Here is a 21265-nt window from a genome sequence, read left to right on the forward strand (position 1 = left end):
ATAGATTTTATATCTTAAAATTCAAACATTTAATTTTTAGATTATAAATCTGCATATAATTCTCTTAATATTTCCATGGCCTTAGACAAATAAGAAACTTTTTTAGATTTAAATATTCTTCTACAATAATACATCTTTGTTTTAGTAATTATACAAGATTGATAAATAAAAAATTATAAAAAATTATGTATTTTATTATAGAAAATATATTTTACATACATACATACATACATAGAATATATTTATATTTATACCTCATTCTTTCTTTTTTGTTTCTATTGTTTTAAACTATAATAAAAAGATGCCAACAATTTACTCATAGCACTATCCATTCAAATTAAAACAATTATATATATATATATATATATATATATTCTTTTTATAGCTTTATTTTAAAAATATTTTCTTACTTTTTACAAGCTCCAGATAGACTATCTACTTAAATCTGAAGTTACACATCTATCTTATTTAAAACTCGGTTTTCTAAATTTCTCAAATTTGGATAGTTTCGAAATGGCAATGCCACTTTTGAAAATCAATTTGCTTGCTACAATTTTGATCAATGTGGTTTCTTTCATATTTGTATTCAAATATCCTTGAAAAAAAATTCCAAATAATTCTCCACCATCAACTATTCAGGATGTAAACATAAGAATCTAAAGGCAATCTTAATCTATTCAAACATTCTCTATGATAGGTTTTTGTTCAACATCATGAATTACATTCACAATTTCTTATAAAGGTCAAACCATGCTTCTGTTGCCTTTGACAAGTCTTGAGTAGAAATGAGTGTCTTGTGTTTTTTAAATAAATTTTAATACTATTAAAAAACCTACGTTGATCTTGTATCTAGATCAAGTGCAGTGTTGCATGACAAGACATATCTGTGGTACATTAGTAGTTTAAGAAACTGCAATAAACTATTGATGTAGTTTACCTATTCCTTCCCTATTCTTAATAAAACCAGAAAAATAAACAATTTGATCAGGTTTTTAATCATTAAAAAAATCAAATAGAAACAAAAAAGAACAAAAAGACGAGGTACAGAAAATACTCAGTTTAATGTGACGTATGGGTCAATGGAAGAGGAACGTACCGAAGCAAAGAAAGTAAAGGCGTTTACATATATGCATTTTTACACATGTTTATTAATAAAGTGTTTAAAAAAAAGGGGAAGGGGGAGACATACATGGGTAGCAGGCAAAGGAAAGTCACGCTGGCTTGCCTTTGAACCACGAAAGAAAAGTGGTGAAGTTCTGGACGCAAACAAGTCTTCTTACAACCACAACAGTGAACCAGCAAAATCCTCTTTTTGCATGCATTACGTCTTTGAAATGAACACAACTATCCATCAGAATCATGAAACATTGTCTGAGGTGGAACTAGCTTCTATCTGCACTTAACCTGGTCAAGATCCCTCGGTGGCCCACCTCTAGTCAAGTACCGCCACCATGCCCAATACATTGCTTGCCACACTCATTTACTTACTTGGCCGGAGTTCCATGTGGAAGCATTGCATCAGCTTCTTCCTAATTCAGGGGAATTTGCAACGGTTAGGTTTTGTTGCACGATTTGCAAAATCGATCGTGATGGTACCTGCAGGTTATGGCGGCGTCTCCGAGTTTCCTTTCCTTGTAAGACTTTTTCTTACCTTTTATGTGCCGATGCTCATGCTTCGGAGTGTTCATTTTTTCGGGTTGACTTCAAGCACTGATGGTATGTGTTCACAGAGAAACCGGTGGTGAGACTATGAAAATTTTAGCTCTTTGCAGAAGTTCGCGGTGGCGGTGCTTGGAGTGTACTTCGTTGCGGTGCTTATTCGCGGAGCGAGCAGGAAATTGCCTCCGGGACCGGTTGGTTTTCCCATCATAGGCTCAGTCCATTTGCTCGGCCCCAGAAGTCATGTCAGTCTCGCACAGCTTGCGAGGAAGTATGGCGCGCCGTTGATGTCGCTGTACTTGGGTCAGAAGCTGTTTGTCGTGGCGTCGTCAGCTGAAGCTGCGATGGAGGTTCTTAAAAAGCAGGATGCGGTGTTCTGCTCGCGACCGCCACTTAGAGGATTCAAAGTGATCTTTCCTCACGACGTGACGTTCGCGGATCTTACTCCTGAATCGAACTACCTAAGGAAGTTTATTCGGTTGCATCTGACAACCGCGAGGAGTATTGAAGCCTTCCAGCATATTCGAGTTGATGAGATGCTACAGATGGTGCGATCTATTGTTGCGTCTCCTAGAGATGTGGTCGTGAACCTGAGGACAAGCCTGGAGGTGATGACGGCTAATGTTCTCACTCGTTCGATTATTGGGAAACGGTTCATGGGTCGGACGGGGTTAAGTGAATCCGAAAAGAAGGAGATCATGGAATTTATTCACATCGCTGCAGAGATAGGCGAGTGCTTGGGTGCAAAGAATCCTGGAGACCTCATCCCCGCCCTCAAACTGGTCGATTGGAATGGACTGGACCAGCGTATGAAAAATCTCCGACGTAAGATGGCAACGTTTCTCGCAAACATTGTCAGGGAACGACGTGAGAAGAGTTCATTGGGGACGTCAAACCCGCCCGGCAAGGAGATGCTTGGTGTGCTCTTGGATGAAATGGAAAATGCTGCTGCCGGAGAAAAAATCACCGAGGACATTCTAAATACCATCATCTGGGTAAGCAATCTCCGCCCTGTCACATCCCTAAGCTCTAAACCCAACATTAGAAGTCGACAGTTGCACATCTAATTCTGTCGATGTCGTGTGGCTGTCTCGCAAAAATGCCAGGAATCTTTTACAGCCGGAATGGAGACAACTGTTCTAGCAACCGACTGGACCTTGGCGGAGGTTCTCCGCAATCCGGAAGTATTACAGAAATGTCAAGCAGAACTCGACGCAGTGGTAGGACGGAACCGAAGAGCCCAAGAATCAGACATCCCAGACCTGCACTACATCAAGGCGGTTGTGAAGGAATCATTTCGGCTACATCCCGTGATCCCCCTGCTCATACCGCATTATTCGCATGACCCAATTAAGGTCTTGGGGTACGACATCCCCGCCCACACACAGCTCTTAATCAACGTGTGGGCGATCGGAAGGGACCCCAAGGTATGGGCTGACCCACTCAAGTTTCATCCGGAGCGTTTCCTAGAAGGGCCACATCGCGAGACTGAAATGTTCGGCAAGAGCTTTAATCTCTTGCCGTTCGGATCAGGCCGCCGGGCATGCATGGGCATAACGTTAGGCACACTCCTGGTGGAAGCCAGCGTCGTTGTCCTTCTCCACTCTTTCGATTGGATTCTGCCAGCAGAGGGTATTGATATGACCGAAGGACAGGGCCTCTCGGTCCGTAAGAATGTTCCGGCGTGCGCGTTTGCCACTCCTCGACTGCCACCCCACGTCTACGCCGAATGAAGTTTGAAAAGGCCCGCTACGACACAAAGTTTCTATTGAAGTCTTAACACATTCACTCACAGAAACACAGATTGTGACTACTATTACTGTGCAAATGTACTTGATTCATTTATGCAGAAGCTGCCTTCTCGTCACAGCAGCACTACTAGCTGAACTCTAGGCTAGCGGGATCACAAGCTTGATGTAAAGAATAATTACTCTAAACTGTACAATAGCCAATGTATCGGTAATTATGATTTACACTCGAATGTAGTGAGTTGAATGAACGCATTTATCCAACACTCCGGCTTGTTCAATTCAACTTTCTACGTCCGAATGTTATTGATCATATCCTACACTCAGTCGTTGTGGAAAGTGGTAATACCGAGTGTAGTGCGTAGTTGGACAAAGTGATGGAGGAAGTGCTTTTGTAAGAATATGAGCGACTTGGTCACGAATCAAAACGTAGTGAAAATCAATTTGTCGTGTCTCTTACAGCTTGCGAATGAAAACATACTTGATGTCAATATTTTTAGTTTGTTTCTGGAAAACCGGGTTTTTAACAAGTGCAATGGCGCCTTGGTTGTCACTTGAAACAATAATCGATGGATGTTGGGTTATTGCAATATTGTTTAAAAATCGGGTTAACCAAATGGCCTTTTTGGTCGTCTCAGCTATTGCGAGTAATTTTGCAGCCATGGTAGAGTCTGCTGAACATGATTGTCGATGACAAGTCCATGAGATGGCTCCATTGGCTGGCAAAAAAACATACCGGATTCATCTTTTTCAATCATCAAGATCACCTACAAAATATGAATTGAAATAATCTCAAAAGTGTAGATTATATGTTTTCCAAAACTAAATTTTCGATGTCATTGTTTGTTTAAAATATCAAAGGATTTTTTTTAATACATTTTAATAAGAATTTTGGTAGATGTTGATATTGGACCACCTTGTTGTGTACAAAAGCAATATCAAGACAAGTTAAAACCATAGCATACATCAAAAAACACACAACTTAAGATTATGGTACAATTATAATTGAATCTCCTTGTAAATCAACAAAAAGAGAAATACTAGGTTTTGCAAAAGTTGATATTGGGTTACAATCTTGCATATTGAAATGGTTGAAGATGTCAATGATATATTAGTGCTAATGAAGAAAGATCAATTGATGAAGTCAATGACATTAGATTTGAAAACCAACAAAATAATTAAGATGACCAATTCTAAATTTAAATGTTGCTTCAAATTAATTAAAAATTTGACAAAATCTAGTTGGAATAAATAAATAATTCTATCATTTACATAAATTCCAACAATAGTAAAGAGTGATCTATTATAATTGATATAAATATAAGAATTGGCAATTAAAAGAAAAAGATTGAGTTGTTTTAAAAATAAATCAAACTTCTTGTTCTACTGTTGGATACTTTGTTTTAGTCTATAGATGCTTGATGGGAGTTGATAATATAATAGTTTTGGTGAAGGTTTGTAAAAACTGAGTGGTTGTTGTACATAGATCTCTTTTTGCAAGTCATTGTTGAAAAAGGTAGTATTCTTGTCAAATAGTTTGAGCTCCATATCTTAAGCAAAAGAACAACAAATAAAACAAAAATGGAATGACGTTTTACAACTAGGTTGAAAGTCTTATAATTAAACAATATCTAATTTTTGAATAAAATCTTTGGCAATAAGCTAGGCTTTATATTTTGGAGATCACTAATAGATTTGTATTTAATTTTATATTTTGACTTGCAATGAATTAAATTTTATTTGGATGAAAGAGGGTGTAAGTCTCAAGTATGTTTTTCAATTAACAAATCATTCTTGGATATACCTCTTCTATTCATTGAACAAAGTTATTAGAAACAAGAGTCTGGTTGTACATTTGAGATTTAAGGAATGACTCACTTATTGTAGCAAGACAAACAACAAAATTGAGATACAAATAAACGAAAGTGTTCATTGTATAGAAAGATCTAGGACGTGGCACAAAATTCAAAATGTTTGGCATAGATAGATAGCATTGTTGTCTATGCAAGATTGAGAAATCTTTGATTGAATCATCTTATAAAGTAGAAACAAAATTTTGTGATAGAGCTTGAGCTTCCACTCATCTATTGTCTTCCATTGTTTTAGAATTATAAAAGTTAATTTTTTTTAAAGGATTTAAATAGAATAATATTCAATGTCGTGTCAAAGATAGGATTGGATCCAAAACATAAATTATTTCTTTTGATATTGTTGAAAGAGGATGCAAATTAAATTCAACAAATAAAGATAGTAGATAATTAAAAATAAGAAAAGTATAAAAATTGAAATAGTAGGAAGTCTTATCAAATCTTACATTAGAGATTTTATCAACTTTATTGAGAACCAAATCCCAAAATCTATAAGCATTATAAGATGAAGAATGTCTAACAAAAATTAGTAGTGTGTTTTTTTATTTAAGCTTTGAAAGTTTTTATTTATTCATGTGTATATATACTAGAGAGTCAAATATTTTGTTATGAGATACCAAGGAGTTAAACCAAACTACTTTTCAAAAGATGTTTTTTTCTAGTTTAGAAGTTATTTGTTTGGTTTAAATTGTAAATTTCCATATTAATAGCTTTGGCCTAGAAATAAAGACGTAATATCTTCTTATATAATATAGATATCATAGCTTCAAATATAATATGATTATCTCTTCTAACATGACCATTTTGTTGGAAGGTGCAAATAATATTGAGTTGGTGATAAATTACATAGTCATGAAGATTTTTTTTTTGATAATTAAGTTATAATTATGATTTCCTTAATGTACCCAAATTTCCTTTACAAAAGTAGTTTTTTTTGTTGTATAATCTTTAGAACATGTCAAAACTAATCAAGAGCTTCAAATTTTTATTTTAAAAAATGAATAAGATGTTGCATTATCTTTAAAAAGCATAAAATACTAACAACCATTAATAGATTAAATATTTAATTTATTAGAGATGTTGCCATATAGAAACTTACTTAGAACAAAGGTTTTGATCTTATTGTTATTGTGTCAATAAATAGATTTAGTATACTTTCAAAGCATACAACCATAACAAAGAGAATATTTTGTTGTTGTATTGTTCAAGTCAAAACCAAAATGAAATGATGAGTAAATATTTTTTTTATAACTAAACCATTGATATGAACCATTTATTTCTATTATAAATTACTATGATTAATTTGAATATGAGCCAAAATAATACCAATAGTAATGATTAGTGATTCAAGATAATTATTTTTCAAATATGTAGATTTTCAATAGATTTTTTTTGAGATAACAAATGGCTTTAATAAAAACACTATTATAAAAAGTTAATATAAGCAATTGACTTATTGTCTTCTAAAACCATATTTCTTGTTTTGAATAAAAACTTACAAGCTCCAAGTATAGTTATAAATGAGGTACCAACTTCAAAAAAAAATCAAATAGGGAAAAGATTTTGCACAAGCAAAGGAACATAATTTATATTTGCAAGAAGTCCAAATAAAAAAATATCATGGACTTACATATTATATAATTGTTACCTCAACTATGGATCCAAAGTTTGCAACCATTGGTGATTGTTATGAGCCAACTATCTTTTGTAATTTGAGTGAATGTACCAAATCATTTATAGAGGTTAGTCATATGTTCACTAGCAACAAAGTCAACATATCAAAATTCACCATGCAATAATATTGAATAAGCGTGCAATGAAGAGATAGAAATTATAAACATAAAATTAGAATTCTCTAAAGTAGAAACAAATAATAACTTATCATGAGTTACTTTACCATTAACAAAGTTGAAATAATAATAATAATAAAGACTCTCAAAAATGTTAGTTTTAGTAATTTTATTTGTAGATGGTAAGTTTTATTAATTCTTCTTCTTTGATTTTTTTCAATCTATAGACCAATGATTTTTTTTTTTTGTTGTAGTTAATATAATATATATAATTATTCAAGCCTTGAATGTATTGTACATCATATTGATGTTTTTCTTGATAAGTTATTGGTCCAAATTTTGGAACTTGTCTATAGGTAAAAAATACAAGACAACTTGGATCATCTTGTGCACCTTGAATGTGAAGGAGGTGTTCATGCCAAAGTAGTTGATCTTGTAATTTGAGAACAATTTGTTGTTCTTTTAGTACATTTGTCTAAGTAGCAAGTATGCTATTATAGCTAGGAGGAAGACCCAACATAGTTTTTGAAATCAACATATTCTTTGATATCTCATGTTATAAATATTTTAACAACAAAGCTATATTCTTGATATTTTGAATATGTGAGATGATATCAATTTGGAACATTTTGTAGTTGTAAAACTTACCTTGTAAACATTTTTGGTAGTCTATTGAAGGTAGATAGAACATAGTTTAGTCTACATAGACTTGACTCTGGAGCAACTTGTTAGTTTGGAGAGGATAGGCAAGGATAATCCAAAGGTGATTAATATTTGTGTATCAGCATTTTGTTGATCCCATGTATCAATATAATTTTGTATCTATGGATTATTTTTGATTGATGGCATAATAGGTTGGCAATAAATAAAATTGAAATTGAAAGAGAAGTAAGAAAAAAATTAACCAGATGTAATTGTGTTACAGGAGGCGTAGCCTGTTCAAGTTGTAGAGGCCTATAACCTATTGAAGTTAAATACTTTGTCACAGAAATACACAACAGTAACACAGATTGTGACTACTATTACTGTGCAAATGCACTTGATTCATTCATACAGAAACCGCTTCGAGTCACTGCAGCACTACTAGCTGAACTCTAGGCTAGCGGGATCACAAGCTTGCAGTAAAGGAGAATTACTCTAAACTATACATTAGCCTATATATCGGTAGTTATGATTTACACTCAATGTAGTAAGTCGAATGGACGTATTCATCCAACAGTTCCCCAGTTGTCCTAAATCAATTGTCTTCTCCAACATGAACCAAATTCTTTCGTTTTATTGCGGTTTCCTTGATTGATTGTGGGGAATTGGCCCGTGGCTATTCTAGAATTTGCGGTGAACACATGTGTGTCTGGCATTGGTTGCAGGATTGCTAGTGGAGCAACTTTTTTCACCGTAAAAGGGCTCCAAGTAGAGAAAATACAGTACAGAGTTGGTGTTTCCGGCTGCAAGGCTTATGTAGCCTAATGGTTTGTGAATCCTTCAAGTGACGAACGCTGAATGTCTGGATTATTCCTAATCTCTTCACCTAATTGAGTGTGTGAGCGTCCTGCAAACAGATGCGCATCAGAGGTAAGCCCCAAAAGGTTGTGTGTTCGGTACACTCTGGATTTTGAGATATTGGAGATAAACAACAAAGTTTCACAAGAGAAATAATATTTGTAGCTACAAATTCAAACATGTGGAGGTTATGTCTGAATTGTGCCCAAGTTGAACGTAGTCAATCAAAAGTAACGGTGTAGCGCCGATGAGGTTGAGCTTAGATCGTGCATTCGCACTCAGTCCGAGACTTCGCCATGCTAGAGGAAAGAAAGAATCAACTCCTTCTGAACGAGGGAATTGAGAAATTGAACACATCACTGAATGAGGTTGACCAAGATGCGTTCTCCAAAATATCAGCAAGAGGCGTCGACTTCAGAATCAATTGAGTTGAATGCATGCCAATCATCAGAGCCGGGTATTAAAACCAATCAATCAAATTAATAGCTCTTCTTTTTGCTGGGTAACGTAGACGCAGAGACACACAGGATAATCTCACACAGAGCCCACGGACCGAGGAAAGAGGCACTCAAATCAAAGGAGCAGACAAGAGACTAATTCTAGAAATCACCCAACGCTCTAGCTCCGCAAATGGTTACTTAATGGCGAGAGAAAGAATCGTCTCAAAACAATATACAAGCTTCAATGACGGATTTGAAGAGGATGACGAGCGAGGGGAATGAGTTCCGAGAGCGGGGTGGAGATGGGCGTGGTGAGGGGAGTGGGAAGCGGGGAGGTGCGGCACATAGGACAAGAGGCGTGCAACCGCAGCCACGCATCAATGCACGGCGCGTGGAACATGTGTCGACACTCCGGCAGCATTCGTAGTATGTCGCCGTCCTTGTAATCTCCGAGGCAGATGGAGCAGGAGTTGTCTTGAAGGTTGAGGGGCGGTTGGGAGGCCGTGTACACCACTTTGGGGTACGACTCCACAGTGACTTGGTCGAGCCCGCTCGTAGACCATTCTGTCAACGGATTGCCATGTGCGTCATCTCCTCCGGAATGGTAGGCCGCCGGGCCAGCGGAGTTGCCGCTTTGGCTGCCGCTGCTGGTCTGGTGCACGCGCACACATACGTAGGATGCCAGCATGATGGTAGAGACGAGCACAAGTATTCCCACCGCAATAGCGATTCCATAGCCTAGCCCCACTTTGCTCAGGTTCACTTGCATCGTGGTAGTGTTGCTGAAATTCATTCTCTTCTTTCATCCCAAGCCTCTCGCGGCCTACTCGATGGCAGTGTGCGAATGCAGGAAAGTTGATAACAAATCCGATTCCCATGCCCCTGTACTCCCGTCCCTATCTATCAGCATGCTGTCCACCACTACTAATGACATCACCTGGCCATTTCGTGACAGCTAGGTCATTGCAGCCATGTGTAGAGCACTTGCCAATGCATGCGAAGCGGATAGATGCTGATGATTAGCGGCATTTCTAACTTCCACCCATGGTCACCAAAGCACTGTGCCAAACCCTTCACTACTAAATGCTACTCCGTGAAGGTCCAAGAGAACGCCAAGGAAGAAATCCCAACTGCTAAACTCAAACATGAGCTTGCAGCACTTCAACGTCTCGCCAACGCTAGCTTGCAACGCATCCAATCTAGGTGAAGCTACACACATTCATCGCTTGCTTTCGGAAGGGAGGAATAACCGCACGTGAAATACAATAACGCAAGAACAAAGCAGTTAGGAGAGTGGAAGGCCCAGAATGACGATATCTGCTTGGTCAACAGCAGCAGCAGAACGGATCATCGCGAGTTGTTCCAACCGAGACGTCCAACACAAACACTGAAATTCATTCAAGGGCGGCCCAAACTCCAATGCAGAGAGTGACCACACCGGCAAGACGTTCAGCATACCAGCAATCACAATAGCTGCAGCTCCATTGCTCCTCGCAGCTCCACGTCGATCACGGCACATCAAACACGGAAACAACAAGCAGCCGGTGTGCCGAGAAGAAGCTAAGAAGCGGTGCACTGTTAGTGCGAAGTGGTAGTGCACACAGCCCACCTCACTCGACCTGCCACTGCAGTACGAACATCCCAGCTCGACGCTCAAGTACAAATCTACAAGCCTTGTTTTGTGCCCTTTTGTCTGCTTACCTGTGCGCCTCGCCTCCAATCAGTCGGCCATGGACCCCACCTCCACCACGAGTTGGCAACATCGGCACTGCACTGCCAGCAGCCCAATCAAGGACCAAACGCTTCCAGCATTGCACAGCAACTTTAATAACCTGCCAATTGACAGGACCTGGAGATAGGCCTCCACAACACCGGCCAAGTGAACATTCTCACAGGATTCTAGAAATGCCCTACGGCCACAGTAAAGAGCTCAATCCATGAACCATCCAACAAGACAAAGCTGGCAGTGAATTTTCTCGTATGCGGTGTGCAAAATGGCTGCGGCAAGTAAACATGCTTGTGATTGCGAATATAAATGCGAAGTTTGTTGCAGAACTCAGCCCATTACTTGATTAGCGTCTTATTCAGAACTTTGTAAAAAACCAATGCCTCAGGTTCGTTCAACTAATTCTGCCAGCTTCGTGTGTTTTTTGCTGTTTGTGTTTGGGAGCTAGCGCTTGGTCTAGTTGATGCTTCCATGAGTTTTGTACTGCTGCTTGCTGGTTTTTTCTGTGCAGAGGTGATGATCAGGTGCAGGCTAAGGCCACTTGAAAGCATTATTACATGAGCTGGGTGGGTTTTTTTCTGGTTGGATTCATCCACAACTAATTATTTTTGGCTGGAGGAAAGATGGAGAGTGCAAGTTGCTTTTTTTGCACTGTTTGGGAGTTTGTCTTGCTGTGGGGTGGATTGGATTGTGCAGCAGAAAAATGTAACTGCATGGCGGCAGATACTGCCATTGGTCATCAGTTGATAACTCCTTCGAGTTTTTTAATGTGGTTGCTTAGAATTGACATTTTTGTGCTTAGCATCGAGACTTATCCGTTGTAAATGGTCCTGGCAAGATTTGAGTGATTGTAGCTGGTATCTATCTAAATAGTGAGGATTAACTAATCACACAAAGATCTCATCCGAATTTAAATCGATTGATTTATGAAATAACATGACATTATAATTTTATATCATAATAAAAATGTAAACAATCCATGACATTTACATTAATTAGTTGATATAAAAACTGAATTGTATTTTATAACCAACCGTGAGAAATGTGGCTATGGCCAAGTAGCATTTAAATTCCCTTTTCCATGTGCTACTAATTTGATAGTATAATTTTCTTTTTTATATAGTATTTTGTAATTTTTCCATACAAAAGAATTTAAACTTCTTTAGCAACAAAATTAGTCACAAACCAAAAATGTCATTATTGAGTTGAACTTGTATACACGTATATATATATATATATATATATGTATGTGTCAATGTAGTTCAAAAAAGTAGAATGGTTGGTACAATTCTAGGATAATTTAAACCTTGATTAGGATTACTTGGTCTAAAAAAAATATTTCAAATTAATGAATGAAACTGCTATTATTCATAAACAAATGCATTATCTCAGATTTTAGTATAGGAACCCAAATTTTTCTTATGAATGTATTCTAAAGGACAAGATAGTTCCTATATTTTTATTTGATGTGTATAGCTATATATATTTTTATAAGGTATAAAGTGAAGGTTCTTAACATTCGTTTTTTTATTAATAATATAATCACACACTAATAATTAAAAAATTCTATAATTTTTTTGTAATGTAAAAAATAAAAATAAAACTAAAAAGCAGATCAATTTACAATAAAGTGTTTCTGCAAAAGAGATAACAAAATATTTAACTAAAAACGTATATTGGTACAAAATCTTCAAAATTGTATCCTAATTTTTTTATGTATATACATATTTAAAGGGTGCTTAATTTCTAAGACATGTGACTGATTTCATAAAACTAAATAAAAAAATAAATTAAAATTAAGCCTTAATGTCAAAAGCTGAATTTGTTTTTATATATTTTTTTAAGTAATTATGGCTAAAATGGTATACCTTAAAGTAGCATATCTTATATTTATACACCTTAAAATAGTTTACTCATTTCCACAGCCATTTTAAGGCACTACCACATAGCATAATTTAATTTAATTGCATTTAGCTACATATCATGCACATGTAATTTACATGCATGGTGATAAAACATGTACCCATCATACTAAACAACAAGAAGATTATTATTCATAAAACTTCTGCTTTCTACTAAGAGAGAAAATAATAATAATAATAATAATAATTGATAGAACAAACTCTTTATAATTAATTAATTAATTAATTGCTTAATTAGATCTATAATTAAAAAGTAAAAAGGTGTTGTGTAAAGAGGAAAAAAGGGGGGGTACAATAGTATAAAAAGTAGAAATTGAATGTTTCTTGCATTTAGAATATTTTATTTCAATATCTAATCTACAATTCTTTTACAAATCAAAATCAAAATCTTATTGAGTAACTTTCAAGTATAATATGAAATTGTTAAAAAGTGAAGATAGAAATATTATATTACTATGTCATGATTGATTTATACTATTTTTTACACACATGTATCTTTGTACAGTTTTGGAATTTCCTACATCACCTTCTTACAATCGACAACGTTTGATATGTTTCTTACTTACTGACGGATTTTAATTTGAAGTATTTTTTCCAGATATTAAGTACACATACATTAAGATTAACTTTACATTTGATATTCCTTACCTTTCAAATTTTATTTTTTGAAAAAATCGATCCAAAATATCTTAGTACATTCTATCATTGCATATTCATATCAATGAACGAAAAATACATTAAATTATACTACTGTGTTTCAAAATATCATTATTATGTTGTATAAATGATGAGTGTGAATGTCATTTTTGATATATTTTACATCATAGCATATCTACACTCCATCTAGAATCTAACCAGGTTATACATAAATTAATTTGTTAATCATATTAGCTCATATCTTCAGCCCACTGTAACTTGACTTACATTGTAAAACATAGATTGTTGAGATATGACTTTGGGTTGGTTGGTTGAAAGGTGGTCCAAAGAATGCATCAATGAAAAATGCATCATAAATTGAACTCTCACTTTGTTTCACATCTTGTGTTGTATTTCTCATAGTCACAATTGTAAGAATTTAGGCTATTGTGATCAAAATGTACCTAGTAAATAAAATAAAGATTGAATTGGTTGTTTAGTTTGTAATTGATTATGATAAACTCCTAATGCTTTGTAGGATTTATGGACTTGGTTTTCAATTGAGAGAAGTTTTGACCTTTTTTTCTTTACAAAGATGGCATTGGCTGGAATGACATTGGTAGGCACCATGTGTGATACAAATGTATTTCTAATTATTATAAGTCACAAGTTTTTTTTAAAGTGAATTGAAGCTCATTTCAAGCACACTACTGCATTAGCATAAGTGCACTCTTTTTGACCATTTCGAAATTCAACCCTATATGTTGACTATAATTTGTAGTTTTAATATCTGGTTCCAGTAACATGATGGCCTAACATAAATTTACATGTTATCAAATCTTACTAAGTACTCTGGTTGCCATTACATTCATGTTTTAAAAAATGTAAGAAAAATAAATTTAAGAGCAGCACACCATGTCAATAAAACCATGGTTTTGTGGCATTTAAGTTGAAACCAAGACTGATTTCTAAGTGTCAATATTTATAAATGTTTCAAAATCAGATTTAATATATATATATATATATATATATATATGTATATATATATATATATATACAAAGTAGTGTTTTTTGAAATTTATTCTTTACACAATATGGGGTATCAAATCATGAGAATGGGTGGATGAAATTCTTTTTTAAAGAATTAGGGACCCAATGATACAATGTCAACATGGAATCTATGAGAGGATATAACTTGTTGGAAGGAAATGAGGAAGATGAAGTATAATTCATGAAGAATATTAAATGAATGTACAAAACCCACACAATGTTGTCTCTAGTCTTGTCTTCACTTTGAAAATAGCAACTAGTGAATCAAATTATTCGATAAAACCAAATTCAGTTTACACAAAGAAAGTCACCTACTATTAAATCCCAAATTTCCTATTGACCCATGTTTATTTTCTTAGAAAGTTTCTTTGATAGAATCTTTCTTATCAAATGCCCACAACTATAAAAATGTTGACACTGCAAAATCATTGTCTTGTAAGTGGATCATAAGACTGTTTGCAATGGCGTGATTGGAAAATGTTGGCTTTTGCAGTTAATGGGTTAAGGGAGTGTGCAGCTTACCATTAAAATTGTGAAGGGCCTTGATGTTTGCATGCCACCCAGGAAAAAAGACCTTTTTCCTTGTACTTCTCTCTTTTTTTATAATTTCCATCCTACACTTTCAACTCAAAATCCAAGCCCACTGCAGCTCCTAACCCTAAACCCTTAACCTGCCCCTTGTTTGTTTAGACTGTGATTTAATCTGTCTCATTCTCTTGCATCATCTGTTAAAAAAATTAACTAATATAAATGTCATGCATCACCTGTAATCCACAATTCATACATTCTCTTCTATGTAAATGTTTTTTTATAACTAAATAAGTAAATCATGTATATATATATATATATATATACGAGGAATTGTTAAATACTTGGGTTAATTTAACCATTCACTACATATATATGTGTGTATATATATTTACGAATAATTTTAGTATAGGATTAAGAATGCCACATTTTGAGAGACATAAGTCCAATACATAAGTTGGATCCATGTTGCCTTCAATCACTGTTTCCCATGCAAGCAAAGATTGATGACCCTAGCTTGAAAACCAAGCAAAAATTGCAAAGATTCTACCTGCATGTGCGTAAGGGATCATATATATATATATATATGTATATCTATATATTTATATTCACTTCATACAAATTCACACACACAACAAAGATAGAAACAGAGGAATGATAGGGAATACCCTCATTAATCAGGCCCACATGGAGCATGACCACCATGGTTTGTTTTTCTTGTTAGGAAAGCTCCACTCAGATGCACAGCGAGGATTGGATAAAGTACAAAACAGAAAAAAGAAGAAGAAAAGAATCAAACAAACAAACAAACAAAACAGAAGTGGTAGACGATTAAAGCAAAAAGCGAAAGCAAGCAAACAACCAAACAAACCAACAAACAAACAAAGGGGGGGAGGAAGAGGAGGTGGGATCAAGTGCAGGAGGATGCGAACGAACAGAATATGCCGCGGAGAGACGCGCGGCGCCGCAGGGCACCACGAGAAGACGACGGACGACGCATATCCGAATGTAAGCCCACATTCATCCCACCTGCACAACACACAAACCAACAAACAACCCACCAACCAACCAAAGCAGAGCGAGGGAGAGAAACCAACGCACCTGGACACACTCACACTCACACACACAGAGAGAGAGAGAGAGACGGGCAGACAGACAGACTCCCACTCCGCTGAAGAAGCGCTGCTGCCACCACCGCCTACTTGTCTAGGCAGCCTCCCTCCTCGTTGCACTGCCTCAGTGCCTCATTGCCTTCCCCACGTCACGATTTGCCTCGGTTGCGATTCGCAGTTGCTGCTTGCTGGGCGAGCCAGGGTGACGCTTGAGCAGGAGAAGGAGAGGGAGAAGGAGAGGGAGAAGGAGAGGGAGACCAGAGCGAGAGAGAGCGAGAGAGAGAGAGCGGCGGCATCATGGTGCCGTTAGAGGGCGGCGCTGGGGAGCAGCTTCTGGCCATTCGCTATCGGCGGGGGAGTCTTCAGCTTCTAGATCAAGTGGGTATTTTTCGTTTAGGTTTGAATGCTGCGTGGGCGTGTTTTGAAAAGACCAAGAATCTCAGTAGCGATAGTTTCGGGAATCGTGGGAGCGAATGGATTGTACCTTGGGATTTGCGTTGGTGGGTGGGAATGTGTTTTGATTCCGGTTTGTTTGGGATTTTAATTGTAAGCACGCTGCGTGAAATTGGTTTGTTGTTGGTGGTTGCATTCGACCGGACAGGTTGATTTGTAACTGGACGTTGTTGTTGTTGTTGTTGTGTTTTTTTTTTTTTTTTTTTTTTTTTTTTTTTTTTTGTGATTGGACCGTGTGTTGCTTTGCAGCGGAAACTTCCTTATGAATCCATTTACAGCGATATCAAAGATGCAGTCGCTGGCTGGTAAGTAGTTTTCTTGTTCTTTGCTTGATTCCTTTGTTTTTACATCAATTTTTTGAAATTTTCTCACTTCGAGTCGGAATCTCTTTGTTCCGTCAATGCGGATGAATCGGAATGACCAATGCTGAGCTATCTGATGAGCAGGGCCGCAATCAGTGATATGGTGGTAAGAGGCGCACCTGCCATCGCTATAGCTGCTGCTCTCGCTCTTGCAGTCGAGGTTGAAAGCTTAAAGCCCTTTTCTGGAGCTGGACTGGAAGCCGTTGCCTTTTTGAAGAATCGTCTGGATTACCTTGTCTCCAGGTTTGTTATTCCTCACTGAGCTCTGTAATAAATTCTTTGCTGACAACAAGATATTACGAATCCGGAGGAGAATTTTGTTTTTTTTAGACAGGGTCCCACGTCATTTCATGCAATCAAGAGAGCGGAAAATTTTATCCTTGAGCTACCTGGTGGCTTTCGAGTTTGAGAAGTGCCAAAAGAGCTGTAGAACTCGAGTCTCTTCGTGAAGCCTGAAATTCAAGGGTGTGCCGACATAATGAATTGTTTCACGGCGGGTAGCCGGCCAACAGCAGTGAATCTCGCAGAGGCTGCCACGAATTTGTTGAATATTTGTCAAGCGGTAGCGGATAAAGGCGATGATGCTGAAGCTGTTTACCAGGTCAGAACATTGAACAATTCCCTCTTCCTTTGAAAGCTGTTATAATAGGAAGATAGCTTTTAACCCTTGAGTCAAGATCTCCACTTACGGAGGTCTGATTGAATTGATACCTGTCTGATAACAGGCTTACCTCGAAGCTGCAGAGAAGATGTTAGCTGCTGATGTCGCCTCCAACAAGGCAATTGGCGCTTACGGCGCAGAGGCCCTTTTACAAGCAAAACCTGCTTCAGGCAATGGCATGCGTGTTCTTACTCACTGCAATACAGGTAGTTTGGCCACATCGCAGTACGGGACGGCTCTCGGCGTGATTCGTGCACTTCATGCTCAAGGGAAACTTGAAACAGCCATATGTACAGAGACACGTCCTTACAATCAGGTTGATGCGCATTCAGCTAATCTACATGCTTTGGCCTTTGTGTATGTTTTGTCATTGTAATGCTTTTTGTACTTTAGAAAAGTTATGTAGCTATTATGGACTGCAAACTTTCTGGGCCCAAGTGTCTTTAAACTTGTTTCAAACCTCGTCGCAGGGGTCAAGATTAACGGCTTTTGAGCTAGTGCACGACAAGATTCCAGCTATTCTGGTGGCCGACTCCGCCGCAGCTTCTTTGCAATCCCTAGGTCGGGTGGACGCGGTTGTTGTGGGTGCAGACCGCATTGCAGCTAATGGTGACACTGCCAACAAGATTGGCACATACAGCCTAGCCCTGTCGGCATTCCATCATGGTGTACCCTTCTATGTGGCATCGCCCTTGACAACCATCGACACCGCAACCAAGTCTGGGAAGGAGATCATCATCGAGGAACGGTCACCGAAGGAGCTGACGCATTCTCACGGTGGACAGGGCACGCAAATTGCTGCTGATGGTGTTGGTGTTTGGAACCCGGCTTTCGATGTTACCCCAGCTCGGCTCATCACTGGTATCATAACGGATCAGGTACAGAACAATCCCCAGGCCAGTTCAATGCGGAACTCTGTCTCCTCCCAGATTGATTAATTGTTGACTGACTTAGAATTTGGTGGTGTGAATTCATCAATCTAATTGTTGGTGTCGATTGTTGTCAGGGAGTCATCACCAAGGAAGGGAATTCTGATGTCTTCGACATTCCTTCATTTATTGCAAGATCCAAAGATGAACGTTCACCTAGTTTGAAGACTGATTCAAAGTCTAGTGGTCTTCAAGTATCGAAGGAAGGAGACTTGCATGCCAATTTTAAGCCACTGAATGAGTCATTGGTGGCAAGCTACGTGAAGTCTCAACCTCGGTTGGGAGCGATACTGGGTGGCACAAGCGCAGATTGGAGTGTTAAGGAAGTTGGAGACGGGAATTTGAACTTTGTTTATATTTTGGAAGGTCCCAAGGGCTCCTTTGTTCTGAAGCAGGTAGTGATATATTCCATGCATTTGAATGCTATCCTGTCAATGTCGTGAACGTTTGAGTTTCTCTGAGACTGCTTATTTGAATGCAGGCTCTCCCGTACGTGCGCTGTGTTGGGGACTCTTGGCCAATGACATTGGAGCGTGCTTTCTTCGAAACCACTGTGTTGCGAGAGCACCGTCGACTGGCGCCGAATCATGTCCCTGAGGTCTACCATTTCGACCACCCTATGGCTCTAACTGTCATGGAGTACCTGGCACCGCCTCACATAATCCTCAGAAAAGGCTTGATCGCAGGCACTGTGTACCCTCTTCTGGCGCAGCACATGGCAGAGTACATGGCGTCAACTCTTTTCCACACTTCTTTGCTTGCTCTGTCGACATTACAACAGCGGAAGGAAGGTAAATATCTCAAACTCGTTGAATTCTCACAGAATCAACTCAATTCATCTGTGAACCCAAGTTGGTGAAAAGAGGAACGAGTTTCTGGAGGACGCTTAGTTTGAGGCAGCCCAGCGTATCCTATCGTATGATTAGTTTTTCCAATTTGTGTTGTAGTAATCTTAGGCATTCACTGTCTGTGGTTGCAGTGGCACGTTTTTGTGGCAATATAGAAATGTGTCGGCTAACCGAGCAAGTTATTTTTACGGAGCCTTACATGGAAGCTTCCAACAATCGGTGGACTTCCCCTCACCTTGATGCTGATGCCCAAGCTTTGAGAGAAGACGCAATTATTAAACTTGAAATCGCTGGTCTTAAATCAAAGTAAGAATCGCCTTCCGATCCTCATCATTTGTTTCCTCACCTGGTTGGTTTAACCCATACAGCTATGATCAACAACAAATTGGTCACTTTGCATCATGAGTACACTTTTCGGTTGGGTAAAAATTTTTTTAGCCCTAGAATAATAAGTTGACACACCTCTTAAATCTTACCATCTATTTTAAGAAATCTTTCTTAATTATTGTGAGCATAGTTTAAATTCAGTAGCCAATGGTAGTATTTTTGGTATCTTATTTATTTAGTATTGATTCATCATATATTTTTTGTTGAACAGATATGTGCAGCCTCATGTATTTAGAACTCATCCAAGTTTTTGAGAGCTTGAGAAAATGTTCCACACTGATTAGTAATCTACAAAATTTCATTTAAAATAGGTATCGATACTCAATAACACCAATGCATTATTTTCCCTTTTTTGCATACTAATCTGACGTTTTCGACAGGTTTTGTGAAAAGACGCAAGCATTGCTGCACGGGGATTTGCATACAGGATCCATTATGGTTACACAGGAGTCCACAAAATGCATTGATCCGGAGTTCGGGTTCTATGGCCCTATGGGCTTTGATGTGGGGGCTTTCCTTGGCAATTTGATGCTAGCATATGTATCTCAAGATGGTCATGCGACTTCTGAAAATGATAGAGAGGTATTGAAGTTTCTCTTGACCCACATAATACGAAGCAAATTCTTCTGATTTTGTCTGGTTTGTTGGTTAAAGGGTAACGAGTCACTTCGCTTTGACATAATTGACCAGTATGAACTAGTTCTGAGAATTTGTTTTACTTGGGTTTACTTGCACTGCAGGGATACCAGCTCTGGTTGCTGAAAACGATGGGCGACACTTGGCAGCTTTTCTCGGAGAGGTTTGTCGCCCTCTGGGATAAAAATTGGGGTGCTGGAGACTCATACAAGATTGAGGTGTACAACACGAAGGAGCTTCAGTCTCTTGTCCAGAAAACGTACTTGAGCGAGTTGTTCCAGGACAGTCTTGGCTACGCTGCTGCCAAAATGATCCGGAGAATAGTTGGTATTGCTCACGTTGAAGACCTAGAATCCATCCCTGATTTAGAGAAGAAAGTCGCATGTGAGCGGCGAGCTCTGAACTTTGCCAAGCAACTTCTCAAAGAGAGATCGAAGTATTCTGATATTAGACAAGTTTGTAACGCTTTGCAGGGTAGCCAATAAGAGACCATAGGACCATAGTGAGTACAATTCGGACATAGTTTTGTAATTTAGGTATTGACACAACAACACGTCACAAGGACTAACTCTGGTTAAAGTTTTCCAGTGTAAACTAAAGCAATGAATTATGTCTTGCTAATTTCTTTTTTCCATTTGTGACTTACATGCCTCAAACACTATCCAAATCTTCGAAAACTACAGTGTGAGTGGACTTGTACTTGAAATACTTCCGTTTGTCACCATCAACGACTTCACGCTAACTGAGCGAGATTCCCCACACCCACAAATTCTAATGAACCTGGACTGATCCCATGAATGAGGGCAACAAAGACCTGCGCTGAAAACATTCCAGAAAAAGGAGAAGGTTTTTCTGGTCTTTCTTTTCTGTAAGTTTGTGTGGGATGTCAATGTAATTTCAGAGATTAGAGTAGCAGTGAAGGTAGTAGAGAGAGAGAGGCTCAAATGTAGCTGAAAAAGTGACATAGCAAGGATACATTTAAGTAAGATTAGGGTTTCTAAACAATAAAT

General features: G+C 37.9%; 3 protein-coding genes across 7 annotated transcripts; 2 read left to right on the forward strand and 1 right to left on the reverse strand.

Annotated features, from left to right (window-relative positions):
* Window positions 1-1421: 1421 nt before the first annotated feature.
* Window positions 1422-3922, forward strand: LOC112283148 (flavonoid 3',5'-hydroxylase 2). Of its 4 annotated transcripts, none has more exons than XM_024521508.3 (3): window positions 1422-1634; window positions 1773-2654; window positions 2766-3922. In XM_024521508.3, exons 1-3 carry the CDS (start codon window positions 1452-1454, stop codon window positions 3390-3392), a joined length of 1692 nt encoding a protein of 563 aa, XP_024377276.1. In that variant the 5' UTR covers window positions 1422-1451; the 3' UTR covers window positions 3393-3922. The 4 variants fall into 4 exon arrangements, with proteins under 4 accessions (XP_024377276.1, XP_090107478.1, XP_090107477.1 ...); XM_090251352.1 differs by having other exon boundaries at window positions 1503-1634; window positions 1709-2654; XM_090251351.1 differs by having other exon boundaries at window positions 1503-1634; window positions 1731-2654.
* Window positions 3923-9025: 5103 nt separating this feature from the next.
* LOC112283158 (putative RING-H2 finger protein ATL69) lies at window positions 9026-10781 on the reverse strand. 2 transcript variants are annotated; one of them, XM_024521527.3, is made up of 2 exons: window positions 10464-10781; window positions 9026-10230 (listed from the first exon to the last, which is right to left on the reverse strand). In XM_024521527.3, the coding sequence occupies exon 2, from the start codon at window positions 9796-9798 to the stop codon at window positions 9247-9249; it is 552 nt and encodes a 183-aa protein (XP_024377295.1). In that variant the 5' UTR covers window positions 9799-10230; window positions 10464-10781; the 3' UTR covers window positions 9026-9246. The 2 variants fall into 2 exon arrangements, with proteins under 2 accessions (XP_024377295.1, XP_024377294.1); XM_024521526.3 differs by having other exon boundaries at window positions 9026-10234.
* A 5302-nt stretch (window positions 10782-16083) lies between these two features.
* On the forward strand, window positions 16084-20889 carry LOC112283729 (methylthioribose kinase). Its single transcript, XM_024522784.3, has 11 exons — window positions 16084-16357; window positions 16682-16737; window positions 16879-17037; window positions 17296-17395; window positions 17520-17771; window positions 17926-18333; window positions 18462-18779; window positions 18866-19175; window positions 19364-19538; window positions 20000-20201; window positions 20360-20889. Exons 1-11 carry the CDS (start codon window positions 16277-16279, stop codon window positions 20738-20740), a joined length of 2442 nt encoding a protein of 813 aa, XP_024378552.1. The 5' UTR covers window positions 16084-16276; the 3' UTR covers window positions 20741-20889.
* The last annotated feature ends 376 nt before the right edge of the window (window positions 20890-21265 follow it).

This window comes from Physcomitrium patens, chromosome 6, assembly GCF_059467195.1.
Source record: "Physcomitrium patens ecotype Gransden chromosome 6, ASM5946719v1, whole genome shotgun sequence".
NCBI lineage: Eukaryota > Viridiplantae > Streptophyta > Bryopsida > Funariales > Funariaceae > Physcomitrium > Physcomitrium patens.

What these genes read in the sequence shown, in the direction of transcription:
- LOC112283158 (XM_024521527.3), bottom strand. Translation starts at nt 9,798, where the DNA reads ATGAATTTCAGCAACACTACCACGATGCAAGTGAACCTGAGCAAAGTG.
- LOC112283729 (XM_024522784.3), top strand. Translation starts at nt 16,277, where the DNA reads ATGGTGCCGTTAGAGGGCGGCGCTGGGGAGCAGCTTCTGGCCATTCGC. An exon ending in CTGGATTACCTTGTCTCCAG is followed by an intron (nt 17,038 to 17,295) that starts GTTTGTTATTCC and finishes CACGGCGGGTAG; the next exon opens with CCGGCCAACAGCAGTGAATC. An exon ending in AGACACGTCCTTACAATCAG is followed by an intron (nt 17,772 to 17,925) that starts GTTGATGCGCAT and finishes ACCTCGTCGCAG; the next exon opens with GGGTCAAGATTAACGGCTTT.
- LOC112283148 (XM_024521508.3), top strand. Translation starts at nt 1,452, where the DNA reads ATGCCCAATACATTGCTTGCCACACTCATTTACTTACTTGGCCGGAGT. An exon ending in TCTCCGAGTTTCCTTTCCTT is followed by an intron (nt 1,635 to 1,772) that starts GTAAGACTTTTT and finishes AGCTCTTTGCAG; the next exon opens with AAGTTCGCGGTGGCGGTGCT. An exon ending in TTCTAAATACCATCATCTGG is followed by an intron (nt 2,655 to 2,765) that starts GTAAGCAATCTC and finishes CAAAAATGCCAG; the next exon opens with GAATCTTTTACAGCCGGAAT.